At 37.9% G+C, this 26,706-nt stretch overlaps 1 protein-coding gene across 1 annotated transcript in view; it reads left to right on the forward strand.

The window, feature by feature from the left end:
* Positions 1-227: 227 nt before the first annotated feature.
* The window catches only part of SLCO1A2 (solute carrier organic anion transporter family member 1A2), a 54,763-nt gene continuing 28,284 nt past the window's right edge, over positions 228-26,706 (forward strand). The window contains exons 1-9 of the mRNA XM_079937758.1: positions 228-561; positions 7,354-7,543; positions 7,894-8,010; positions 12,852-12,993; positions 15,093-15,225; positions 19,414-19,520; positions 22,470-22,616; positions 25,272-25,370; positions 25,937-26,155. Coding sequence (XP_079793884.1) covers positions 7,951-8,010; positions 12,852-12,993; positions 15,093-15,225; positions 19,414-19,520; positions 22,470-22,616; positions 25,272-25,370; positions 25,937-26,155 — 907 coding nt within the window. The 5' untranslated portion in view covers positions 228-561; positions 7,354-7,543; positions 7,894-7,950. The remainder of the gene's footprint in view (positions 562-7,353; positions 7,544-7,893; positions 8,011-12,851; positions 12,994-15,092; positions 15,226-19,413; positions 19,521-22,469; positions 22,617-25,271; positions 25,371-25,936; positions 26,156-26,706) is intronic.

Below are 26,706 nucleotides of genomic sequence, written 5' to 3' on the forward strand. Positions count from 1 at the left end.
ATTCGGGGGCTCTGGCTCACTCAGGCCGTGGGGGAGGGAGGGGCACGGAGTGCGGGGTGGGCCTGCGGCGGCGGACGCCGGCGTGACGTTGCACCAGCCTGAGGCGCGTCGTGCGTTCTCCCGGGGAAGTTGTCCCTGGATAGCGGGACCCTGGCAGTGGCGGGCTGCACAGGCTCCCGGAAGGGGGGTGTGGATAGTGACCTGTGCTCGCCCACAGGCTTCTTGGTGGCGGCAGCAGCAGCCTTAGCGTCTCATGCCTGTCTCTGGGGTCCGCACTTTTAGCCGCGGCTCGCGCCTGTCTCTGGAGCTCCTTTAAGCAGCGCTCTTAATCCCCTCTCTTCGCGCACCAGGAAACAAAGAGGGAAGAAAAAGTCTCTTGCCTCTTCGGCAGGTCCAGACTTTTCCCGGACTCCCTCCCGGCTAGCCGTGGCGCACTAATCCCCTGCAGGCTGTGTTCACGCCGCCAACCCCAGTCCTCTCCCGGCGCTGCGACCGAAACCCGAGCCTCAGCTCCCAGCCCCGCCCGCCCCCGGCGGGTGAGCAGACAAGCCTCTCGGGCTGGTGAGTGCCTGTCGGCCCTGATTCTCTGTGCGGGAGTCTCTCCGCTTTGTCCTCCGCACCCCTGTTGCTGTGCTGTCCTCCGCGGCCCGAAGCTTTCCCCCTCCGCCACCCGCAGTCTCCGCCCGCGAAGGGGCTTCCTAGTGTGTGGAAACGTTTCCTCCTTCACAGCTCCCTCCCACTGGTGCAGGTCCCGTCCCTATTCTTTTGTCTCTGTTTATTCTTTTTTCTTTTGCCCTACCCAGGTACTTGGGGTGTTTCTTGCCTTTTGGGAGGTCTGAGGTCTTCTACCAGCGTTCAGTAGGTGTTCTGTAGGAGTTGTTCCTCACATAGGTGTATTTCTGGTGTATCTGTGGGGAGGAAGGTGATCTCCGCATCTTACTCTTCCGCCATTTTCCCGGAAGCCCTCATTGTAGTTTTGATTTTCATTTCTCTAATGATTAATGATGTTGAGCATTCTTTCATGTGTTTGTTGGCAATCTGTATATCTTCTTTGGGGAAATGTTGTCATAAGGTTTTATGATAACTAAATGAATTGGCAACTCTAAAGCTTCTAAAACTGTGTCTGGACTATAGCAAGTAGTATATAATGTGTATATGTTGTATTATTATCTCCAGTTATATATAGTTTTACAAAAATGGTGTCACATTTTATGTAATATATTAGGGTTTGTGTTTTTCTAATCTGGTCATAGCCCTTTAGGACAATCTGCGTCTACATGCTTTTCTTGTATGTTGGAGTCTTTGAGAGTGTCCAATCAATAAATACCAATAAGTACCAGTGCCCCCCCCATCCTAACTGTGAATCAATTGAAAAATAAGAGACACGTATGACACACAGATTCCAAAACATCACTTCTAGCACTTACAAGTTGATGTGAGGGAATGTGCCTTATTTCTGCTGGCAAGCAGGCTTTCTTACAGTTAACCTCCAAATAGATCAACCTCCCCACGTCAGCCAGAATTCTCCACATGGAGTGAGTGAGGGTATGGAAAGGAAGGACGTGTCATGCTCATGGAATTCCATCTATATAGAAGGAAATAATAAGAATGAGGAATAATAATATTATCCTTTTCCCTTTTTCTCCTCCCACCATGGAAAAGTTTTCCTTCTGACTTTAATGTACTGTTTTTACTCTGCTTGTTGAAGCATTTTAACAAAGCACTTAGTGGTAATTGAGACTATGTATCTCGAATTTCTTTGGACATTTTCCCCACATATAACTTAAATAAGAAAGCTAGATATACCTTGGTAAGTTAATAATTGGTGACAATGGCTGTGTTTTACCTGATGCGAAAGCAGTTGGTTAATATATCTGACCAGTTAAAAATCAGTTGATTTGATGACAAAATCTTATTTGGTATCACATAGAGATTGCAGGGTCTGCATATGCAATGTCAAGAGCTGGCCAATTATGCAAACTAGTTAAATCTCCTGAATCTTCTATTACTGAGAATGAAAAGAGCATTAAGGATTGAAGGTATAATATCAGTAACATCAATAGGTACCCTTCACTGAATGTTGATTGTGTGCTAGCATCATATTACACACTTCTTATGTATTATCTTATTTAATTTTATTGCAACTGATTGTTGTTGTCGTGGTCACTTGTATTGGGCCCTCTGATCCTTTCTGTCCTCCATGGGACTGACTTCAGAAAATTAAAATTTCCAGGTTCCCTGATTTCCAGTTAGGTTGTCAGTGGGAGGTATTGGTGTGAGACTGGGGTTGTAGAGGGGAAAAGGCATTTCTCCAGCTCCATGCATTAAGTGGTGCCTCTGGCAGTGGCTCGAGCTCCTGCAACTCAGCCCTTTTCCCTTTCTGATACATTCACAGGAGTGAGAGAGACTTGCCACTGACATAAATCTCTGCGTTGTCCACCGTCTGCCCAGTTTGGCTTTTTAACTCTTCCGATGCCTTTAGAACTAGTTTCCCGTAATTAAATCCTCTATTGAACTACCTGTCATGGGTTCTGTTTTCTTGTCTGAACCTTGATTTATGTAAAGGTAGAGATTATATTCATTGTATGGGTAGATTAAGTGACTTGTACAGAATCACACAACTAGTTTAAAAACAGGCTTTCAGGACTTCCCTGGTGGCGCAGTGGTTGAGAGTCCGCCTGCTGATGCAGGGGTTACGGGTTCGTGCCCCGGTCCGGGAAGATCCCACATGCCGCGGAGCGGCTGGGCCCGTGAGCCATGGCCGCTGAGCCTGTGCGTCCGGAGCCTGTGCTCCGCAACGGGAGAGGCCACAACAGTGAGAGGCCTGCGTACCGCAAAAAACAACAACAACAAAAAAAACAACAACAAAAAAAAACGGAAAAAAAACCACAGGCTTTCAAACCAGTAGTGCCTCCTTGCGAAGCCCAAGTCCTTAAACTACTATGCTGTATCGAAATGATATTCCAAGTGAATGTCCAAATGAATACTTTTCATGAATTGCTTATTTTTATTACTTAGTTCAAATTGTCTGCATGATGGCACGAAGCAGCTATTATTATCCTTTAATTGTCTCTCTCTCCCATTAGCTTGTGAGACTGCTTGAGAGCGAGCACATATGTTATTCATCTTTGTAGTCTTAGCACCAACTACTGTGCTTGGAATGTAGTAGAGCCTTAATAAATATTTGTGGAATGAATGAATAATAATCACTGTCATTTACAGAGCGACTATTTCATTCCAGCAAGCATGCTAGGGGTCTTATGTAAAATTTATAACTCAGTCTTCATAACAATCTTGCAAGGTAGGCATAAATATTCCAACATCATAGGTAAGGGAAAATAGGGTCAGAGTTTAAACAATTCACAACTAAACTAGAATTAAACCCAAGCTAACTGGGCTTTAAAGTCTGACCTTTTGTCTACATCTAGCTGCTTCCATTAGTATGAAGGAACAAATATATAAATAATTGGGTTGGAAAAAAAACTAACATCTTATTGGATTTCCAGTTATTAGAGGAACTTCATAAACAGGTGAAGTCTTATCTCTATGAGAAAAAAGAGGAGTTCTGTATTTTCTTGCCATAATTAAATGAAGAAACAAGTTTTTGTATCTCAAACTACGCCTATTCAGGCAAAAGGAAGAGAAATTGGGATAATAATCTGAAATATGAAATGGTTTAAATTGCCAATGTGGAAAACATTGGCTATTCCCATAATTACCTAATCATTCTCTAGAGTTACTTGGCATGAGATGTAACCCTGATGATATTCACAACTAGCTCTCCTAAAGACTTAGAAGTCAGGTTTTAGCTTTACTTTTCCATGTCTTGGTTTATTATCCAGCACGAGCCAGTAATTTTCCAAAGTACCTGGGTAGGTATTTTTATTGCTGGATTGCTGATGATGGTTTTCACTTGTGTTTCTGTGTGTTCCATACTTTGCTTTGCACGGTAAAATCATATGCATGAGTCTATGGCCCAGTTAAGTTTCTCCCTTAGTTTTACCAGAGTGATGCATTTCTAGTAACTCCTCTGAGCTTGGACTTAAAATAATACCTATATTTGTAAGGCTGATTTGCAGAATCCATGTCTTATTCTTTGATTTCTGATGAAAAGTAACTAATAGAAGCAAAATAATTTGGTAGGCGTCATACAAAGAGTCATTGTTAATTCTCCACGTGCTTCTTTGGCACATACTTGCTTGGTTTGGTATTGGTTGAAATTATTTCAGCTGGATACCACCAAGAGGCTGTTCTCTTCTTGCAGAGCTAGGAGCCATTTGAAGATTCTGGAAATAAACAATTTTCATAAGATCTTTGCTGGCGTGACCCTGTCTTTTTTCCCAGGGAAAGGATGTTCTCCTAAATCATCTTCATGTATGTACTACTAGTTTTGCCATGATAAAGTAAAGCCTTTATTTTGTTAATTCAATAGGAGAGATTAATATAAAATTAAATGTAGGCATTTTCCCAGGTGATTTATAATCATAAAAGCTATGTCTATGTATTTAATACTGGGGAAAGAACACAAGAAGACCGTTTATTTGTTTGATAAAAAATTGTATTCTTTTGTCGTTGAGTCACGTCATTAAGGACTGGAAACCAAGGGGTGTCAAAAACCCCAGAGTGTTGCTGTTGCATGGGTGTAGAGTTTCAGTCATGCAAGATGAAAAAGTTCTAGAAATCCACTAACCAAAAGTGTGCAGGGAGTGAACAATTCTGTAATGTGCTTTTACCACAATTAAAACAAAAATAAAAACAAACACAAAAAGCAGAGTCGTGACCAGTAGACATGGAAGAAACCCAACTACATTTGTGCTGAAGAATTACCTGCTCCCATCTGAATGTCGAGAAGGAGTTAGAGAAATAAACTGATTCTCTGCTTCATAAATCTGCAGCAAGTCGTTTTCATTAGCAGTGATGACTGATGGAGATTGTCGGTGATGCTGTGATCCCAGGAGCAGAAGTCACCGTGTAAACAAAGCTGTGCTGACAAAAGGGGACTGTTCACAAAGCTGACACTAGCGCGGCGTTGAGAATATGAAGAAACAACGTGTGCATTCGCTGATTTGGGGCCAAAGTGCTCAGTAATGATTGTGACATTAACTATTGGAATTTAGAAATTTTAAGTAAAAAAGAATAGATCTTATTCATTCATTTATTTATTTTACTCCGCTAAAATTTTTCAAAAGTATCTGAAAAGCTAAAATGTTTTCACTGTATAAGTTGGCAAATTAAGGAAAGTTTAGTGTTAATTGAATCGCATTTAATTCTTTCCAAGTGCTTAGCTTTAAACACTACAGTGAAAAGACAACTGTTTAAAAACTTCTTTCAGGGCTGGAAACACATTTTGAAACAAACCTTTGAGACATGATGATAAAACCTGCACAATATCACAATGCATAGAAGGAAAAACAGAATTCCCTGATGTGGTGATTTTCTGTGTTACCAACTCCAACTTCTATGCCTCCTCAGGTATATAGGAAAAATAGGCATTTAGAATAGGGATTTTTTTTTTTTACATCTTTATTGGAGTATAATTGCTTTACAATGGTGTGTTAGTTTCTGCTTCATAACAGAGTGAATCAGTTATATATATATACATACGCTCCCATATCTCTTCCCTCTTGCGTCTCCCTCCCTCCCACCCTCCCTAACCCACCCTTCTAGGTGGTCACAAAGCACCGAGCTGATCTCCCTGTGCTATGCGGCTGCTTCCCACTAGCTATCTATTGTACGTTTGGTAGTGTATATATGTCCATGCCACTCTCTCACTTTGTCACAGCTTACCCTTCGCCTTCTTCATATCCTCAAGTCCATTCTCTAGTAGGTCTGTGTCTTTATTCCTGTCTTACTCCTAGGTTCTTCATGACATTTTTTTTTCTTAAATTCCATATATATGTGTTAGCATACGGTATTTGTCTTTCTCTTTCTGACTTCCTTCACTATGTATGACAGACTCTAGGCCCATCCACCTCATTACAAATAGCTCAATTTCGTTTCTTTTTACGGCTGAGTAATATTCCATTGTATATATGTGCCACATCTTCTTTATCCATTCATCCGATGATGGACACTTAGGTGAATAGGGATGTTTTTAGCCACTAAGATGAGTGAAGACAACTTTGATACCAAGAGGAATATGTTATCTCCCTCTCTTATCTTGACTGGGTAGCTATATTGAGCTCTAATATATTGAAATATAAGCAGGCAGGAGCGGGGGAAGAAAAAAACATAAGGGAGAGAGATTGAGTTCTAAATGTATGAGAAGGAAAAACTGAGAGCAGTTGAGAGGTTTATGATAAAACCAGAGGTATTATAGATGAAGACCAAAAAATAGCAGTTTCCACTCTTGAAAAATTATCCTATTCTATGGGTTTTTCTAAAACTAGTGTTATGTACTTGCACTATACTTAAGGTGACTTGGAATTTTATGGGAGGGATTTCAGCTTGAGTTCATTTGTATTGTCATTCAGAATTGCCAAGAGTGGTCTCTCATAATTTTCACTTATGACCTATGGATTTTTTCACCACTTACATACCAAACAATTTGTATTTGATCATACACTGTCCAGTTCTATTCCAATGTGTTTATTGAAAAGTTTTACCTTTCCCAATAAAAGTATAATTTCCTGGGGATCTGGGTCCAAGTACCTTTCACAGAGCCTTATACTTCTCTACCTAGTTTATATTGTCTGTAGGACAACTTGTCTGTCTTGTTCACTGCTGAAATCCTGTGCTTAGCACAATGACTGGCATATAGTAGACTTCGGGTAGATATTTGTTGTCTTCATAAAAGAATGAGTAAAGAGAATTAAGCTCATACATAATTGTTCAGTGGCTATTTCCTTAATGTGTATAGGGGAGTGGGATTCAGGTTTTAAAAATTAGTGCCATTTGGGATATTGTTAAATGGATATTGTTCAGAGGATTTTAATCAATTAACCCTGGGGATACTGTTAAGATAGCATCTGGCAACTGGAAGTAGATTTACTAGATTAAATATAGTCAGAGTGAAATACTTTGGTATTAGTACAAAATATTGCCCTAATTTCAAGAAACGAATAGACAAAATCTTTGACAAAGGGTTAGTAGAATTTAATAGAGTTTAAATCATCTTTTTGTTTTAGATATAAGACATTTTACATATAAAAATGTGTACCTATATATTATATATACACATAGACACACATATATCTGTATTTATTATATATGTATACATATAGGTTTCCACTTCTATGTTTGATCTTCTCTGAAACCTCACTTCTTAACTTGCAGGATTCTTTTCCAGATCATAGAATTATTTGTTATTTTTACTTAAGCGATTTCCATGATTAAAATTCCATGTCTCCCCAGGTTTCCGTGAATCAGCAGTGCCCCAGAAAGCGTTTCGCTTCCTGAGACTCCAGGGAAGTCTTGGAACACAAAGAACTTGAAGAGGGAGCCTGGCCAAATAGAGATTTTTGAGCCTTTGTAGCCTTGCTAAAGCAGATTATTAGTACAAACAAAATCAAAGTCTGTGTGTTCCTAAAAGCAGCATTTTCATGTAAGTCCAAGGAACTCACTTGAGTTTTATTTGCTTTGGCTAAAGAAATGAAAAGCTTTGTTTTAACCACGTGGGCACTATTTTGCAAGGGGATCATAACAAATTGTTCTAATCTTTAATTTCACTAAAGAGTTACTACAGTGATTTGATGTAACTTTTTCAATGGAAAATTAACAACTAAATCTTTTCTAACGTCATTGTTTTCTAGATATGAATCAGAAGCTTCCTAGGTATTTTTGTAACACAATGGATTCTGATTCTGTTATTCAGATTCAGTGTTTTCTTCAAAAGAATGACGCTTTATGACTTTGCCAGCAATTTAATAGATTTTTGTCTTCTTAAAAGAATAGAACTAAGAAATATCAAGATTTAAAGCATAAATACCTTGGAACACTCAGAAGAGCAACATGGGAGAAACTGAGAAAAGAATTGAAACTCATAGAATAAGATGTCTTTCCAAGTTGAAGGTATGGACTGCTTTGTGTGGATATATGTGTATGTACCATATATATATTTTTAAACCGAGACCTTGTAAAGTTGCTTATATCTTCATGTATTAATCTAATAATAATGTCATACTACCTGATATATTGATAAGTTCTTGCTTTAATGAAGGTGGTTTGTAACTGAGGGTGTGTCTAAATAGGATTATTGATTCAGGCAATTTCAGCAGAAATAATGTTGAGGGATTTAAATGGAAGACAGGATCTTAAACACTTTCAAGTACACATTATATGACAGTAGGATTTAATTTCCTGGATTAAAGGCCAATTTAATGTTCACCCTTCTGGGGCTTCTAAGTCAGAGGAGTATGGAGGTCTCTCCTGGAAAACGGTTCACTGGACAGAAATGCTTTGTTGATCTGTATTCAGTGATGCCTTCACAATGACCCACTAAAACAAATGTTTACTTCAAGCTCTGGCAACATACCAATCATTCTTTATAAGAAAAATGCCCATTTTGTTAGCGGTTTCTGGTATTCTTGACTATTTCAGAGCAAATTCTTTTTGCGTAGCCTCAAAGCTGTTTTGCCTTCAAACAAAATTTAAATTTATTTTAAACCAAGGAATCTGGATAATTGTCTTGATTCCACAGCTAGTGCCTGCAAGTGGTTTCCAAACTATGACACTGCCACCAGTTTCCTTCCTATCAAAAGTTTGTTTTCTCTTTATACATGTGTAGGAAAGATCTACACATGTACTGGAAAGGGGAGAATCATGATATAGAGCTAGAAAATTACTTTTGCCTGAAATGCTCTGTTAATTATATATTTTTAAAATCCCCTTAAATTATTCCTAATTCTCATGTCCATCTCCTAACATTGAGGGGTTAAAAATAAGGACTGAGGCCCAGGCTTGGTTTATGTCGAGTTCAACTACTGACTTGCTGTGTGACCTCAGAGAGGTTGCTTAACCTCCTTGTGGCTCAGTTTTCTCATCTGAAAGGGGTAACAACAGTACTCATCTCATAGAATGTTTTTCTTTTTACATCCTTCAAACAATGACTGGAATATTGTAAACATTCAATAAATATTAGCTATTATTAATAATAGCATTTGTGGATAAAGGTCAAGTATTATTTATAAACAATTGGTCCTTAATTTTTTATGACTGGAGTTTGGCAGGACTAGATATTGATCTGAAATGAGATAGCAAAATACTGCAAGCACAAGTTTATCAGGTAAAAGTAAGAGACAATTGCTTCATAATTAGCCGGGTTTCTCTGTTTCTCTGACCTTAGACATATGCTCATTAAGCAACATTTTTAGAAGGTATCAAAGGACTGTCTTCAACAAATTTGCTTCAAACTCTGGGACATTATTAAAAGCTGGTAGGACTAGCTTTATAAATATAGAGGTTATTTTGCACTAGACATGAGTCACAATAGCCACTGGTTGCTTTCACTCTATGAAGAAAACCATACAGGTTAGGAAGCCCATCTAAATGTTTCAGGAAAAGCACTGGGATCATGATTTATCTCGTTTCCTTTCTTAAAGTGTTAAATAAAAGAAATTATTCTCTCAAACATGATTTGTACTTTATTTGATAGGCCTTGCTTGCTTTTAAATATAAAATCTGAATTATAAAACCATGTGAAAATTGTTTACTCTCAACAATGTGCTCTGAAAAGATTTACATTGTGATGAGAGACAGAATTTCTACAACTGGTATTTAATATAAAAGGATAAATAGCTAGAGATATAGTTATACTATCTTGGCAGTTATGTAACGATATGAATTTTTTTTTTTTTTTCGGTACGCAGGCCTCTCACTGCTGTGGCCTCTCCCGTTGCGGAGCACAGGCTCCGGACGCGCAGGCTCAGCGGCCATGGCTCACGGGCCCAGCCGCTCCGTCGCATGTGGGATCTTCCCAGACCGGGGCACGAACCCGTGTCCCCTGCATCGGCAGGCGGACTCTCAACCACTGCGCCACCAGGGAAGCCCCACGATATGAATTTTGACTCATATTGAGCTTGATATTTAAATTTCCCAGGTCTTTTCCACATACATTTCTATTCAGATTTCCCCAAACTAATTGGTGCCGATAACTTTTGGCTTAGTTGTATTTAATCCTATTGAATTTCATCTTATATTCAGCTTACTTTCAGCAGCGACTACTTCTTCAAGATGTTTTTGAATACTGATTCTGTCATTCATTCAGTAAACTTGTACTGGATGCCTACTGTTTGTGAGGCATTTATTAGACCCCAAAGATACGAAGGTAAATAATATATGGATGCTATCATCGAGTTGTTCACAGTATAGTGAGGGAGAAGGTTATAGGCATCCAAACACATAAATAACGTGCACTGTGGGGAATTCCCTGGCAGTCCAGTGGTTAGGACTCCGGGCTTCTACTTCAGGGTCAAGGGTTCAATCCCCGGTCAGGGAACTAAGATCCCGCATGTCACGTGGCACGGCCAAACAGATAAATAAATAAAGTCCTTAAAAAAAAATAAAGTGCACTGTGCTGAGGGCTGTAATAGAGGCAGGCGCACAGCAGCGTGGGGAGATAGGGAGTGAGTGGCCAAGGCTACCTGGGAAGTAGAAAGACAAGGAAGACTCCACGATAGAAATAATGATAGAGTTGAGTTTTAAATACTGAGCATATATTTATCAGATGCACAGGTGAAGAAAAACATTGCAAGTGGAGGACCACCTGTAAAAGAGATGTAAAGTGGCATGGTGAATTAAAAGAACTATAAATAGAACATTATGTTTAGGGACAAGCGGCAAGGGATGATAACAAGGTATATACGAGGTTTTATTTGCCATCTAAGAAGTATGGAGTTTTGTTTATGGGAAGCCACTAAACAGTTTCAAGAAGTGGAGTCACATGCTAAATACGCATTTTATTCATCTGTTTGAGAAACATTTATGAAGCTCCAAATTAGTGGTGGCAGGAGGTGGAAGGGAGATTGGAGGTGGGAAAGACTAGAGGAGACTAAGAAATGATTGCAGTTGTCTAAGATAAACTTTGTATACATTTGAGAGATTTCAGCATCTGGGTGGTAGTTAAAGCCATGGGAATAAGTGAGATTTCCTAGGAAGAGCGTATATAGCAAAAAGTGGAGGGTATGAGACAAAAGCCTGAGAAGAGAAGACCGGATAGAAAGAGTCTAGAGATAGGTGGAGATATAGGTATGCATGGGGGGAGGGCAGGGAATTTCAGGAAGAAAAGAATGATTAATGATCTTAAATGACTTGGAGATATCAAGTTAGCTGAGGACTGAGAAGTACCTATTGGATTTGAAAATCAGGAAGTTGTTTATGACTTATAGAGTAGCTTCAAGAGAGGCTAGACTGAAGAGTGAGTGGAAGGTTCATGTAGGCAATGAATCTAGACTATTCTTCCAAACAGCTTGATGGTAGCTGGAGCTACCATCAGGGATGAGGGAAGATTTTTAGGACAGAAATGTCTTGGATATATTTATAAGTTAGTGGGGAGAGAGAGAGTAAAGAGTATGAGGATGAAAATAGAGGAGGGGGTCAACAATTGATGAATCAGGATTTCAGCAATGGGAAGAATGGATTCCAGACCATGGCTGGAGGGAGTTTCTTATACAGGAGGAGGGATACATCCTTTTAAGATGGGAGGGAAATTGGAGGGGTAGGGAGGGGTAGATTTGAAGGTGAAGTTGCTGAGATCATTTGCTGGTCAAGAAGAGCATGGGGCTGAGTTGGAGACTGACAAAAAGAAAAGATTGTGAATAATCTTGAAGGGAGTGTACAAAGTGCATTATAAATTGTGGGGTTGGTTCAAGATTGAGAAATTGGAAGATGGAGGGGTGAGGATTTTATAGATATGAGTGTACTGGCTGGAGAGTAAATCGAATGGTCTCTCAGGATGGAAGTGTCATCAGGAGATGGAAAAGCCCTATGGCATAGGATTAGGGACTACCATTCAGGCTGACATAAATATATTTACCTATAATTTGTTGATTTTGAAGCAGTAATTAATCTACCTAACTTATGATTACCCAGTATACAATGCTCCTTTTTCAAATCCCTCACTAAGACCTAAATCTTTTCACTTCCAACTTAATAAAACTATCAAAATTTTAACTTTTTAGTAAAACCATACTACTTTCTGCTGATCACAATGGTTCTATCTGTTAAGTTGTCCTTGATTTTTTTTGTTACAGATGGTGTCAGCCTGACTACTGTCTGGAATTATATCAATACCTAGGAAGTGTGATTCAATATGCAGAAATTTATTGTACTGTATTCATATTCGTTTATCATAGCAAGTACCTGTTCAGTTTAGAAACATTTTTGTATGGTTTATAATTAAAATATTGCTTTAAATAAATTAACTGGCAATGAGTAGCAATAGAATGTTGTATAAATTGCATATTACTTTGTTCGAGAGAACTTAAGCAAATTTGCTACAGAAATAATATCTTTGTGTAACGTCACATTCCTTTTTAAAAATTAACATACACATATTCTTTTGTACTACAGATAGTGTTGCAATGCTGAAGATCAATTTAAATCGTTTGCTACATGTTATTTAGAATGATTACTTCTGTGTGTGTATAAGACGTGCCCATAAAATAATGAGGCTACAAATGACCTACACAATTCAATATCACTAATCAATTAGTCCCACTTTGGATTTTCAAAGAGAGAACATAATATGGAAGACCAGAAGAAGAGATCACTTTAAAAGCTTCTTCCAAATACAAGAGTTACTTGAGCTGGAGACAATCAGTCTTTTGGTAGAAGATATTTTGCCAACGGGTGGCAAATGTGCAAATTCAAAAATAAATTTTTCATATGTTTTCTTGCACTTTTTTTCTCCCTAGATGTTTCTGTTGGCAATAACATGTGCGTATGTATCCAAAACACTATCCGGATCTTATATGAATTCCATGCTCACACAAATAGAGAGACAATTCAACATCCCAACATCTCTAGTTGGATTTATTAATGGAAGCTTTGAGATTGGTAATGAATTACTTTTCCATTACTTCTTTTTATACATTATTTTATCCAGGGAGCTAGTCTGAATTTTACTCTCCTTATTTTCCGCTTTGTACCATTTAATGTATTTTCTAAAATGACTTTGTTCCATTTAATGTATTTTCTAAAATGACTTAAATAGCCTAGCTATTGCATTTAATGTATTTTCTAAATGTATGTATTTAATGTATTTTAATGTATTTTCTAAATGTAATGTATTTAATGTATTTTCTAAAATGACTTAAATAGCCTAGCTCACTTTCGAATATGTTGAGAAACAATTCATTTCAATATTATCCCTGAATAACACTTAAACATCGTCACATATCCCGTCACGGGACTTTTTATTCTAATAGTCCTTTGGTTAGCTAGCATGAGTAGCAGAGTGTTTAGAGTACTAATATTTAATCTATTATTTGATAACCCTTAGGGCTTTATTTTCATGTTTAGAAGATATCATGGGAAACAAAGGAATCTGTTTTCAAAAAAAAAAAGCAAATATTTTTCTTCTCCTGTTGTTTCTGGGAGGTTGACAATTCTCCTTTCTAAGTGCAGAGGGAAGAAGAAACAGCTCTCACATCTCGCTGAATTTATTTCAGAAACAGCTTTTAGGGAAGAATAAAGCCTTTTCTTAGGCTCTGATTTTTGTGGCCGACTGGGAAGATGTGAGGACAGAGAGAAAGAATGAAGGAGGGAAAGATTTCTTCTGTGAACAAACCCGCAGAGAAATACAAATGTCACTCCTTTACAGTTTTGTAATGGCTTTTACTTCCTTCAAGATGAAAGTTGCCTTTAATATTTTTAATCAGTATCTGAAAGAAAAATTAGGATGGGATAGAGGCAAGACTGAAACAGGTGATGCTTGACCTTGTCTACTAGCGCTCAACTCTCTCAGACCTCATTCTGTGCCACCCGTTTGCTGGCTCTGGAGATCCTGGCTACGGAGTCAGAAGTCACTCCTTGTAGAGTCCCTGTGTAAACTCACCTCGCAGTCTAATGGAGGGCATAGGTGCCAAATAATTTAACTGAATGCAGTAAGTTTGGTGACATAGGTATATGCAGTGTCCTATAGGAACACAGAGGAGGGACACAACCTCACTTAAGAAAGATAGGCTCTTGAAGTAAAATGTTTTCTGGGTGACGAAACAGGGTTAGATAAGTGTGAAGAGAATTCCAATAGAAGAAGAAGCGTAATGTTGAAACAGCATGGTAGTTGTGTAGGAAGCAACATTCAGCCCAGTGTTATGGACTGGCCACACTTCAGGTGGCAATTCCTAGAATATAGGTCTGGGAAATGGGCAGGGGTGAGAAATGGACTATTGGAGAGCTTCGTGTGTGTGTGCTATGGAACTTACCTTTTATCCTCTAGGTAATGGAGAGTCACTAAGAGATTGGCAGAGGTTATTAACATTTCTGTGTCAAGGACCTCTTTGGCAATCTGATGCCATATAATCTCAGAATAATGTAATTGCGTAAAATAAAAACCCTAAGGGTACAAAGGAAGTCAATTATACTGGAATAAAATTATAAAAATACTAAAAGCAGGTTATATAATAATACTTCTTACCATCACATTAAATAACAATATCTACACTAATTTTGAAGTAATCATCAGTGTCAATAATATTTTGAAGTATCTGCAACAGCTGTAATGTCGTATGCAAATACCTGTAACTTCTGTTGGTGATAATTGATGACAAAATCATACATACTGTTAATACTAATGTAGTTTGTGTCTACTTTCACAGTCAAAGGAAATGCTAATATTAAGTTACTGAAAATAAAGATGCAATTTTTTTTCTCACTCAAGTTCATGGAGCACCTGATTTCTATCCATGGACTCGTTTGGGGTTTATAGATAGCAGGTCAAGAACTTCTGTGAAAAGACATTGTGAAACAGAGCTCTCCCTCAGGGCAGGGGTTGCGTCCTATTCATTTATTTCATGCATCCCTAGCACCACTCCCAGTATTTCAGATATTTATTATACAATAAATGCTGGATAGTCAATGATTGGGTGAGGCTGTTAATTTAGACTTTGTTCATACTAATTGAAATATTCATTTTTCACATCAATTTTTTCTAGGAAATCTTTTGTTGATTATATTTGTGAGTTATTTTGGAACTAAACTGCATAGACCTATAATGATTGGTGTTGGATGTGTGGTTATGGGCCTTGGGTGTTTCTTACAATCACTACCTCATTTCCTCATGGACCGGTAAGTACTGCAGTCTCTGATGATTTCTTTAGGTGCAACTTTCTGCAGGAAATAAGCTTGGATTTCTTTCTAGGAACAATGCTCCTAAAGACACAGAGCGCTGTAATAGAAACTGCAAGGTTCAGATTCTGTTCCACCCGCCTGTTCTGTGCTCTTAGCTGCCTGGCTTCCACTTACACGTCAATTTATGAAATAGAGATTTGGGACAACTCTTTTATGGAGTTCAGTCTGATGAAAAGATTCTTAGGACCTGGCAAGGTTTGGGATTACTCCTTTCTAGGGACTATTTAGACACTTCTAATTACAGTTGAGTTTCTGTTTAATTATGGGTCACGAAAGGATAGACCAGTGTGAAGGTTGATTTTCATTTTAAATTTTTATCAAAGTAATATGTGTGCAAAATTGTGAAAAGTAAAATTATATTGAAAAAAGCATTGTCGCACACCCCTTCAACATTGCTCATGTTACTCCTCTCCGGAGGCAACTACTCCCGACTCTTCTAGCTCTTTCTTCTTCTATTTGCTTCCATATTTCTAAGTAAATGTTTATCCTTTTAGTTTTTGATACTTCAGTGTTCTATAATATACATATTGACTTCCTACTATAAAATCATACTCACTATTCCATGTGTGTGACTATGTAAATGTTTTTCGTATTTCAGCTGAACCATGCTGTTATTTTCCCTTTCTTATATCACTTTTTATTTTCCCTGGATTTAATAATTCCCTCATTTTATATTTGATTCATTTTCTTTTTATGTCTCACTAATCATCAGCAAATTCTTTACCGGTAGGACAATGTCTTCTCAATATAGTCGTACATATCAGAGGGTTTCATTTTTGTCTTTGAGATCCCTCTCCTGTCATCATCAATTTTCCATCTGCAGTCTGAACTGGGAACTCTCCAGGCCTGCTGCATGGCTGCTTTGAAATTTTCACTCACCATTCTCTTTGGGAATTTGTTTTACCTCTTTCTTCCATTCAGTTATTTACTTCCTGGGTAGTAATATCTTCTCCTTTCCTTTTCATTCTTACTCTTTTTGTGGAAAATGTCATCTAATAGGTTTCTGAAAAAGTGTGCAAGGAAAGTAATAATTTTAAGACCTTAAACATTGGGAAATATTCCTGTTCTACTCCCATACCCGGTGACAGTTTGGATGGTATAAAATTCTGGTTTGAAGTTTTTTCCCTAGGGATTTTTTTTTTTGCGGTATGCGGGCCTCTCACTGCCGTGGCCTTTCCCGTTGCAGAGCACAGGCTCCGGACGCGCAGGCTCAGCGGCCATGGCTCACAGGCCCAGCCGCTGCGCGGCATGTGGGATCGTCCTGGACTGGGGCACGAACCCGTGTCCCCTGCATCGGCAGGCGAACTCCCAACCACTGGGCCACCCCTTCCCTAGGGATTTTGAAGACATCATTTCCAATACTTTCTAGTTTCCAGTGTTACTCTTGAGAATCCTATACCATTCTAACCCCTGTGACCAGTTTCTTTTCTCTAGGAGCTGTTGGGATTTTCCTTTAAACTCCAGAATTTGAACTCATGATAATCATGTTGGTATAAATGATTTTCCTTTATCGTGCTAGGTGCTTTCAATCTGGACATTTGTAAAAGTTACTTGTATTGTTTCTTTGATAATATCCCCCCTTCTTCCACCCCTCTACTTTCTCTTTCTAGAACTTCTACTTGTTCTTGAATATTGTTACATCCTGAGTTAAGCTTATAGTTTTCTCATCTTTTCTCTCCAGCTTTCTACCTCTTTGCCTTCTTGTTATTTTTAGGGGAGATTTCTAAAGATTTTTTGTTTTTTTTGATGTGGACCATTTTTAAAGTCTTTTATTGAATTTGTTACAATATTGCTTCTGTTTTAGTTTTCTGGGTGTTTTGGCTGCGAGGCATATGGGATCTTAGCTCCCCAGCCAGGGATGGAACCCGTACTCCCTGCATTGGAAGGCGAAGTCTTAACCACTGGACTGCTAGGAAAGTCCCTGGGGGAGATTTCTTTATCTTCCAAACCTTTGAATGGATTTCTAACTTTTGCTCTCATATTTTTAAGTTTTAAGGACTCTTGTTCTTTGAATGTATCTTTTTAGGGAACATCTTGCTCTTACTTTAAGAATGCAATGTCTTTTCCATCTGCATTTCAAGTGTACAGTTTTTTATTTGTTTTGTCTTTGTCTTTATGTTATAGGCTTCCTTCATGTATCTGGCGGTCCTTGGTTAGCTATTCATATTTGAGAGAGAGGAATAGCAACAACAAGCTAACCAGAAGTTCTGTGGTACACGTGTAGGACGTGGTTGTTGGAGGGCTTCTTCCCAGCACAGGGACTGGGTGTTTTAGAGATGGCTCAGAACTGTCCATAACCTGTCAGTTAACTCAGGCAGGGATTCTCCAATCTGTTGCCTGAGACATGGCAGCTTGGCTACCAGCCAGGTGGGAGTGGGAGTCTCTTTTATCACTATGTAGATTTTTCTTTTACTTAATATCCCCAGGTTTTAGTATGGCCTCCTATCCTCAATGTGCTTGTCTTGACTCTCTGCAGTCTAGGGCCGTGTTCGTTGGGATGGTGGAGGGTGTCTATTATAAGGGTTTAACTGTTCCTTATACACACTTTAAACCAATCCTCTGATTTTTTTGGATCATACCCACTCCCGCCTTTAGAAGTATCTTGTATCCTGCCTGAAACTTTCCAGGGATATGTGGCACATGTTTGGTTCCTCCCCTGCAGGCACGCACTTAGGCTTGTGTTTCTCATATTTTCTAGTTCAGTGACCACTCATCTCCTTTCCCGTTTTCAGAATCTTTATCTTCCTGTCGAATATTCAAAATCTCTTTCTCCTTGTCAAATCTTCCATTTTCTTTATCCTTGTGGCATTATGCCTTTTCCTTTACTATTTTATAATCCATCAACTGTCATTTTGCTGAAGTTTTGGGGATGAATGAACGTTGAATGAGTTATTGGGGTTTAGTGGATAAGTTAAATGAAAATGATATGTTATCTTCTCAGGTATTTCTGAAGGGATCATAAGTGTTCAGGCAAAGAGTTTTACTGTCCTTTTAGTTCCTATCCTGTCCAAGACAACATCAAGTAATATTCAGCTATTATTTACATTTCTTTCCACTCCCTGCCAAAGGTGTTATTTTTTTTGTCTGAAGCTGGCAAGTCTAATGGGATCATGGGTATGGAGAGAGAAGCCTTTGTCCACAGTTCACAGCCACTCTGTGACCATGACTGGACAATTGTTCAAAGGGGAAGGCATTTTGACCCTTTTTGTTATGTTCTATAGCATAGAAATCAGAACTATCAGTGACATACAAGCATAGCACTCTTTAGCTCATTTGGAACTCAGAAGGGCAAGGTTGTCTGTGTGTGTGTGTGTGTGTGTGTGTGTGTGTGTGTGTTTTGTTTTGTTTTGTTTTTGGATTTCTCTTATCTACTAGAAATATAGAAACCAGTCCAGCATAATTTCTACCAAAGAGAGACTTAGCTGGACATATTTTCTTCCATTATTGCAACTTATAATTTACTTTCTGTGAAAGGGAATGGGATCTTGCGGTAATTTGCCTAAGATAATATGGTCACAGTGTATTAACCCTTTTGTCCTTACGAGAAGAGAAAAACTCATTACATTGCACTGTCACAGTGTTTGAATCTCCAAAGTTCTCTCATTATGATGGGCAAATATTTTGTTTTTCTTGGGGATTGATGAATGCATGAAGGGATCATTGTTTGAATTCTCAGAAAGTGGGGTATATTTTTTACGAGCAAACCTCAGAGGATCCAAAGTTGGAAACTTGTTTGTTGTGTTGTTTTTCCTCCCAAAGCTTTATCTTCTTTATTATACTTCGTAGAGTCTATTATTTTTCTTCCTTTTAGTTCCTTATCCACAGCAATTATTTCCAGGAAATGATCTCCTAAAAACCACAAAGCATTGATGTTAGGTAATCTAAAGGATAGACCATACATATGCAGATAATTGAAAGCTGGCTGTCAATGAATTGCACATTTTCGTGAGTGGCAAGTTCTTTTTGATGATATCAATCTATGATGACTGGGTGGCAAACATGAAAAGACATCTGCTTTCCTGGGTTTGGATGTTGTATCTTAAGTGAAGCAGGAGCATCTTCACAACGCTCACATTGTCCTCATTGGCTCCTTAACACAAATGTGTTTTCCCTGTGTTCATACAGATATGAATATGAATCTACAGTTTCAGTTTCTGGTAATTTGTCCTCAAACAGTTTCTTGTGTATGGAAAACGGAACCCAGAGTTTCAAACCAACAGAAGATCCATCAGGTTGTCTGCTTCATTTTATTACTTTAGTTAATTTGTAACTGAACACTTTCTGTGGAGGGTTTTTGAATGAGTTACTGGGTTTGGTTAAGTAAGGTAGAGGAACAAAAAGATATTTTTTCCCCTCTAAAGGATTTTAGAGGGGATCATGGAGGAGAATAAGGAAGAGGAATGGCTAATAATAGAAAATGTAATGCCTCTTATATTTGAATATACCTATTAAGACTGCCTTGTCTTTTTTTTTTTTTTTTTTTTTTGCGGTACGCGGGCCTCTCACTGTTGTGGCCTCTCCCGTTGTGGAGCACAGGCTCCGGACGCGCAGGCTGAGCGGCCATGGCTCACGGGCCCAGCCGCTCCGCGGCATGTGGGATCTTCCCGGACCGGGGCACGAACCCGTGTCCCCCGCATCGGCAGGCAGACTCTCAACCACTGCGCCACCAGGGAATCCCGCCTTGTCTGTTCTTTAAAATGGTTATTTAAAAATCAGTTATTTAAAAATCAAAGACATCCACCCAAGGGCCACTGTAAAATTAATTCCTTAGAGGAAAACATCTTAGAAGGATGGGTTTATACTGATGATTTGGTCTATACAATTATCTAAATAGGAAACAGAGGTAGAAACAAAGTTCAAAAGATTTGTGTTATATTATTGATATTCTATAGCAGAGAAAGCAGGCAAGTATGCTATAGTTCTGAATAGTCTCTTTCTTCTGAACTAGGAACTTGTCTTTTTTGCCCAGTTGTCCCTCTTTACCAGAGACTACTTCCTAATCCAGCACGATAGTGTACAATAATGGTGTTTCTTCCAGGTTCTTGCAGTCCCAGGCACCAGCATACCTGCCTCTGCCCCTTCATGTGCTAAAGGACCTATATAATCTGGTGATACTTAGTCTACAGGTGACCCTGTTAATTTACCTCAGACCAGAACTTCTTTTCCTGTGATAGGCACATTTTCAGGCTGGATTCATATTAGTGGAAGTTACGGTGGTTCCTTAGGCTGGGAATTTCACCGCCAGCATGGGATAAGAGGGAATCAAAATAGTTCAAATGAGTATAAGAATAGCTGTCTCAGAAACTCTAAATCAAAGGAACCCCCTGGGGAAGCAAAAGAAAACAGTGACATCAGCAATAGCCCGCGTTCTCTCCTTGAGTTGGCTTTTGCCAAAGAATGACTCAGGTCCTGTTTCCTATTTTTCCTAATGTGCATTGTAGTAGATAAACAAAACCTTCCCAGCTGGGTGTCTCTCCAGGGAAATGTGTTGATTCCTTAATCACCTGATATTTTCAGTTTTGCCCTAGAGGAAACCTGGAGTTTGCCTATGATCTATAGACATAAACATTGTGCTCATCATAGATAAAAATATGAATACCCAGCAACGGAGACTATGATTTTCTGGACTGGGAATGACTGAGAGATAGCCTCACAAGAAATTTTGAGACTCAGCTGTGTTCAGAACCCTCACATCTGTGGGTGGCACAGTTTACTAATCATCGGGAAAATGCAAATCAAAAACCACAATGAGATATTATCTTACACCTGCCAGAATGGCTGTCCTTAAAAAGGTAACAAATAACAAATGTTGGTGAGGATGTAGAGAAAAGGGAACACTTGTACGCTGCTGATGGGAATCTAAGTTGGTGCAGCCACTATGAAAAACAGTGTGGAGGCTCCTCAAAAGATTAAAAATAGAACTACCACAGGATCTAGCAGTTCTACTCCTGGATATATATATACATATCTGAAAAAACCAAAAACACTAGTTCAAAAAGATACATGCACCCCAATGTTCATAGTAGCATTATCTACAATAGCCAAGATATGGAAGCAACCTAAGTGTGATCAACAGATAAATGGATAAAGAAGACGTGGTGAATACATACACAGTGGAATATATTACTCAGCCGCAGAAAAGAATGAAATTTTGCCATTTGCAACAACATGGATGGACCGGGAGGGTATTGTGTTTAGTGAAATAAGTGAGAAAAAGAGAAATACTGTATGTTTTGACTTATATGTTGAATCTAAAAAATGAAACAAATGAATAATATAAGAGAACAGAAACAGACTCATACGTGCAGAGAACAAACTAGTGATTACCAGTGGGGAGAAGGGTGGGAGGAGGGGGGGAAAACAGGAGGAGGGGATTAAGAGGTACAAACTACTAGGTATAAAATAAATAAAAGGGTGTAATGTACAACACAGGGAATGTTGCCAATGTTTTATAATAACTTTATATGGAGTATAATCTATAAAAATATCAAATTACTATGTTGTACACATGAAACTAATATAGTATTGTAAGTCACTGTACTTCAATTTAAAAAGAAGTTATTTGGTGATCACAGTGTACAGTGGGCTCTATAGAGAAAATGTGATTACTACTCAGTTAAATATTTTTCATTTCTATAAAGTAATTAGAACTGTAGAGAATTCAAAACTCAGTGAGCCTCTTACATAAATCTTATAAATATAGTCTCAATTCTAGGGAGAGATATTTGTGTTTTTTCCTCTCCTCAGAGTTAGTATATATATTGGGTAGCACTTATAACAGCTAACTAAGTTTAGTAGTTGCTGGTAAACTAACTCTCTGGAGGGAAAAAAAAGCCTTGATTTTTAGTGTTTGTCAATTTCTGTGGTGTAAATACTCTCATCAAACTACCAGCATGTTATCACTAAATACTGAATTGGGAAGAGATGTATATACTCATCTCTCCCCAGCCAGTAGGAACTGGCTCCAGCGTACCACTTATTGTTGGCCATACGTAAGTACTCTGTCAGAAAGTGCAAAAGGGGTGTCCCAGTGAGTCATTGCTGGCATAGTACATTGTTGGCAAGGTGCCATGGTCACATAAGAACTGTGAAATGCTTACCTACCAAAAACTTAGAATTAAGTATTGCTAATATTTCACTACCAAAACACTAATGTAATGTCTTTTTTTCTTTTAATGCAGAATGTGTGAAGGAAGTTAAATCATTAATGTGGGTGTATGTACTAGTTGGAAATATTATACGTGGAATTGGTGAGACTCCCATCATGCCTTTGGGTATTTCCTACATAGAGGATTTTGCCAAATCTGAAAACTCTCCTTTATATATTGGTGAGTTGGAAAATCTGCCTTAGCCTCTTTTCAGGACAGTAAGCTCCTTGAGCATGGATATTAGTTATTTATTTGGATGCTTAGTGAGGAACAGAATGATGAGCACAGTGCTTTGGCACAACTGGCCCTCATTTAAAGTTTGTTGAATGGAGCAATTATGGGCTGACTCCAAATAAGCCACTTTGCTAAACCTGCTTTTTACTATTGAAAATGCCATTAATCTAGTGCCCCTGGAGTTCTGTTTGACTCCTCCATTTGCTGGGCACTACTCTATACCCAATCTGTTAAGAGATTTAGCAATGTTTTCTCCAAAATGTCTCATGTTCAAAACCTTTCTCACTATTTTCATTACTTCTGTTTTTGTTCAGGTCTTCATCACTTCATGTATATGTTATTATAATTTCTATATTGGTCATTTTATCTGTAGTATTTATAATCAATTTCTTATAAAAATTCTTGCAGTATAATTTTTCTTAACTATTTTAAATATCTCTTTAATGTTGATGAAACATACTGATTCTATCTATTAAATATGAGCTCTTTACTTATTACTAGATCTGCACTCAGTTTATCTATTTAGTTTCCTATATAGTTTCTCTTTATCACAATTTCTTTATAATAGCCAGGCTGTTTCATATTTTTCACAAATATCTGTCTTCATAATTTTGGTAATGTTTCCTGAAAATTCGTTTTCTAAAATCTATCAGTATCTCCCACAATAGGCAACTTAAGATCCACCTTGTATGTTGTCTTACAATCTCCTGAATATTCTTAATTTATTATGCATAACTTGCTTATATTCCTTAGTTACTCCATCTGTTGTTGGTTATAAAATCATAACTTTGAGTACAGAGACGTTTTTGTGTTAAAGTAGAAATATCTTTTTAAAACCAGAAAAGTCAAAGTGGGTGAGAGAAGATAGTAACAGAGCTACATGTAATGAGGAGATTAAAATATTTAGGAATGATTATCCCAAGCAACTTTGGGTGATTTTGATGACTCACTGATTTTGCAATAATCTTTTTCAGTGTTTTTCTATTCAGTCTTTGAAATCCATTCACATGCTTATATTGAAAGATTACAGAATGCTCACCTGCAATAAATTAGCAAACACCTTGTTAAAATATGTGTTTCTTTTTTCAACAAATATTAGGGTATATAACACATAGAAACAATGGATAATCTCTACATGTATTAAGATGAATAAGACATTGTCCATATAAAGTTTAGTATATAAATAACTACATAATTATATATCAATAAAATCTGATAAATATGTGTATAATTAAATTTGAAAATCAAAGTAATAATTATTAATTAATTATCCGTGTATAATTAAATAATTATAAGTCAATTAACTATACATCAAGAAAACAATTCCATGTATGGCTCTGGAGTTTAGGAGAGAACATAAAAGCTGGACATGAAATTTAAGAATCATCTATACAGAGACAAAAAATAAAATCAAGAGGGAGAAATGAGGTTGCCATAGGAGGTCAGATGCTACATAGTGAGGAGCCCTAGGATAAAATACTAGGGAATACTTCTACTTAAGTGAATAGAGTAAGAGGAAGAAAACTCAAAGAAGGGGTAGTCATAAGGTACAAGACTAAGACAATAAATGAATGTATAGTTTTGTATCAAGTGGTAGATTTGGGAGTGAAGCTTTCCTGAGGAATATGCCACAAGATATTTATCATAACATAGCATTTCTTTAAAAATCCTCCAAAAATATGACTGTGGAAGGCAACAAAAGAATTTTGCTCTATACTGTGACTTTCTTAATAGTAAGATCCCAGCTGTAATACTGAAGGAACCATAGAATCAAAATATCCACCCATGATACAGTAGTGATAATTCTATTCCAATACCGGACACAGTAATAGTTTACTCACAAGACACAACAAAACTCACCGAAAAAGGCCATCACTTTAACCAGTCTCTAATACCACAAGAGAAAATGGCTTTGAATCATAATAGGGACAGTCCCACTAATCTCATCTTTTTTTTTTTTTTTTTTTTGCGGTACGCGGGCCTCTCACTGTTGTGGCCTCTCCCGTTGTGGAGCACAGGCTCCGGACGTGCAGGCTCAGCGACGATGGCTCACGGGCCCAGCCGCTCCGCGGCATGTGGGATCTTTCCGGACCGGGGCACGAACCCGTGTCCCCTGCATCGGCAGGCGGACTCTCAACCACTGCGCCACCAGGGAAGCCCCATAGAATTTAAAGGTTCCCATTTCCTTAGTTTTATTTCAAAATTATTATTAAGGAATGAAGTCATACATACACACTGATAATTTTAAGTAAGTTAGTCTTTCATAAGAGAAAAGGAATATTTTCATCTTCGAGAAGGGCGTTTGCACACAATATGGTCACCCAGCTGCAGCCAGTCTCTTCTAGCTGCAGATCTTTACCTGTAACCGAGTGTGAAAGAGAATTTGGAGGCTTAGAGAAAGTGGCTTCAAATTAGGAGGCTCCTGTTTCAACATTTAAACAAACATCCTTGTTACTTATACATACACCAAGTTTAATTTTCCTACAGATTGGACACATAAGGCAAAAATATCTAAGGTAAAAACAATTCAACCTTCAGACTCTTCATGGGATTAGAACTCTTTATGTGGGTGTATAACTTTATATTTTCCTTTATTTTTAGGGTTTATAGAAACAGGAGCTATCATTGGTCCTTTGATTGGACTTTCGTTAGCGTCATTCTGTGCAAATGTTTATGTTGACACTGGATCGGTGAACACAGGTAACTCCATAAAATCTATTTATACAGTGTCTAAAGTACACAAAGCATCATCAGGTATGTTACCACATTTAATTGTTACTTTATCTGACCCTCAGTTAGATAGAATCTCCACTTTCCAGGTGACCAAATTGAAGTTGAGGAGTTTAAATAATTTTCAATATTTCAAACCAGTGAGGAGAGCAAGATACAGTGCTGATCTTCTGACTCAAAATCCAGTGCTCTTTCTACTGCACTAATCATATTTCTTGTTTTCAAAAGATTTAAGCACACAGGTTTGAATTCTTTTTAAATCAAGCAATCATTTGAGGATAATGAAATAGAATTTGTAGCTCTTTAATATGTACCTATTTATAAATTCCTTACATGATAGGACAGATAGTCAAACGAGCTTATTGCTAGACAGTATTGTAACACCACATATTTTCAGACAAGTTTTATCAATGTCTGAATTATATGCAATTTCTGTACTTGGATAGAACCTGACAATTATAATTGTAATAATTTTCTATAGTTCATAAAGGAAATGATGACTCAAGCTAATAAAAATTGTGTGTATCTCTTTACAGATGATCTGACCATAACTCCCATTGATACTCGTTGGGTTGGTGCATGGTGGTTTGGCTTTTTGGTTTGTGCAGGGGTGAATGTGCTTACTGCCATTCCTTTTTTCGTTTTGCCCAAAACGCTTCCAAAGGAAGGACTAGAGGATATTGCTGAGACCATTAAAAATGACAAAGAAGAGAAACAAAGCGAAGTCAGGAAGAAAAGCGTTGGAATCACTAAAGGCAAATACAAACATTTTATATTTTACAATTTACTTTTTATTTTCTATAGTCATGTCTGTATCTTAGTCTATTACAATATGCTAGGCTGAGTTAAAACAATTTGTCACTGACAGTCAGCAGTCAATAATGTCTAGCTGTGCTACTACAATAATGTTTTCCCATGCTACCACATGGGAGTGAATGATATAGTTTAGAACCTGACTTAGATCAGCATTTATATGAAATTTTATGTCAATCTGGGTACTCAATAAATAAATAAATAAATTAGGTCCCATCTGCCTTAAAAAATCTATTTTACAGAGAGCATAGGTCTAATTAAAAATGAAACTCAAACCAAGAACAAAAGGAGGAAAAAACATACGCTAATCCAAATAAGTACCATATAGGTCTGAAACCAAAAGTATTAGCTGAGCTGTGAGCTTCTTGGAAGTTAAGGCAGAAAAGAAAAAAGGCACCTCAATTATAGGTCATATAATTATCTATATTTGAGAGTGGAAAGGATAACAATTCTTAAAGAGAAATTGTTGCCCGAGTAACAAGTTGTAAAAAAA

This window comes from Stenella coeruleoalba (genome assembly GCF_951394435.1).
Source record: "Stenella coeruleoalba genome assembly, chromosome: 11".
NCBI lineage: Eukaryota > Metazoa > Chordata > Mammalia > Artiodactyla > Delphinidae > Stenella > Stenella coeruleoalba.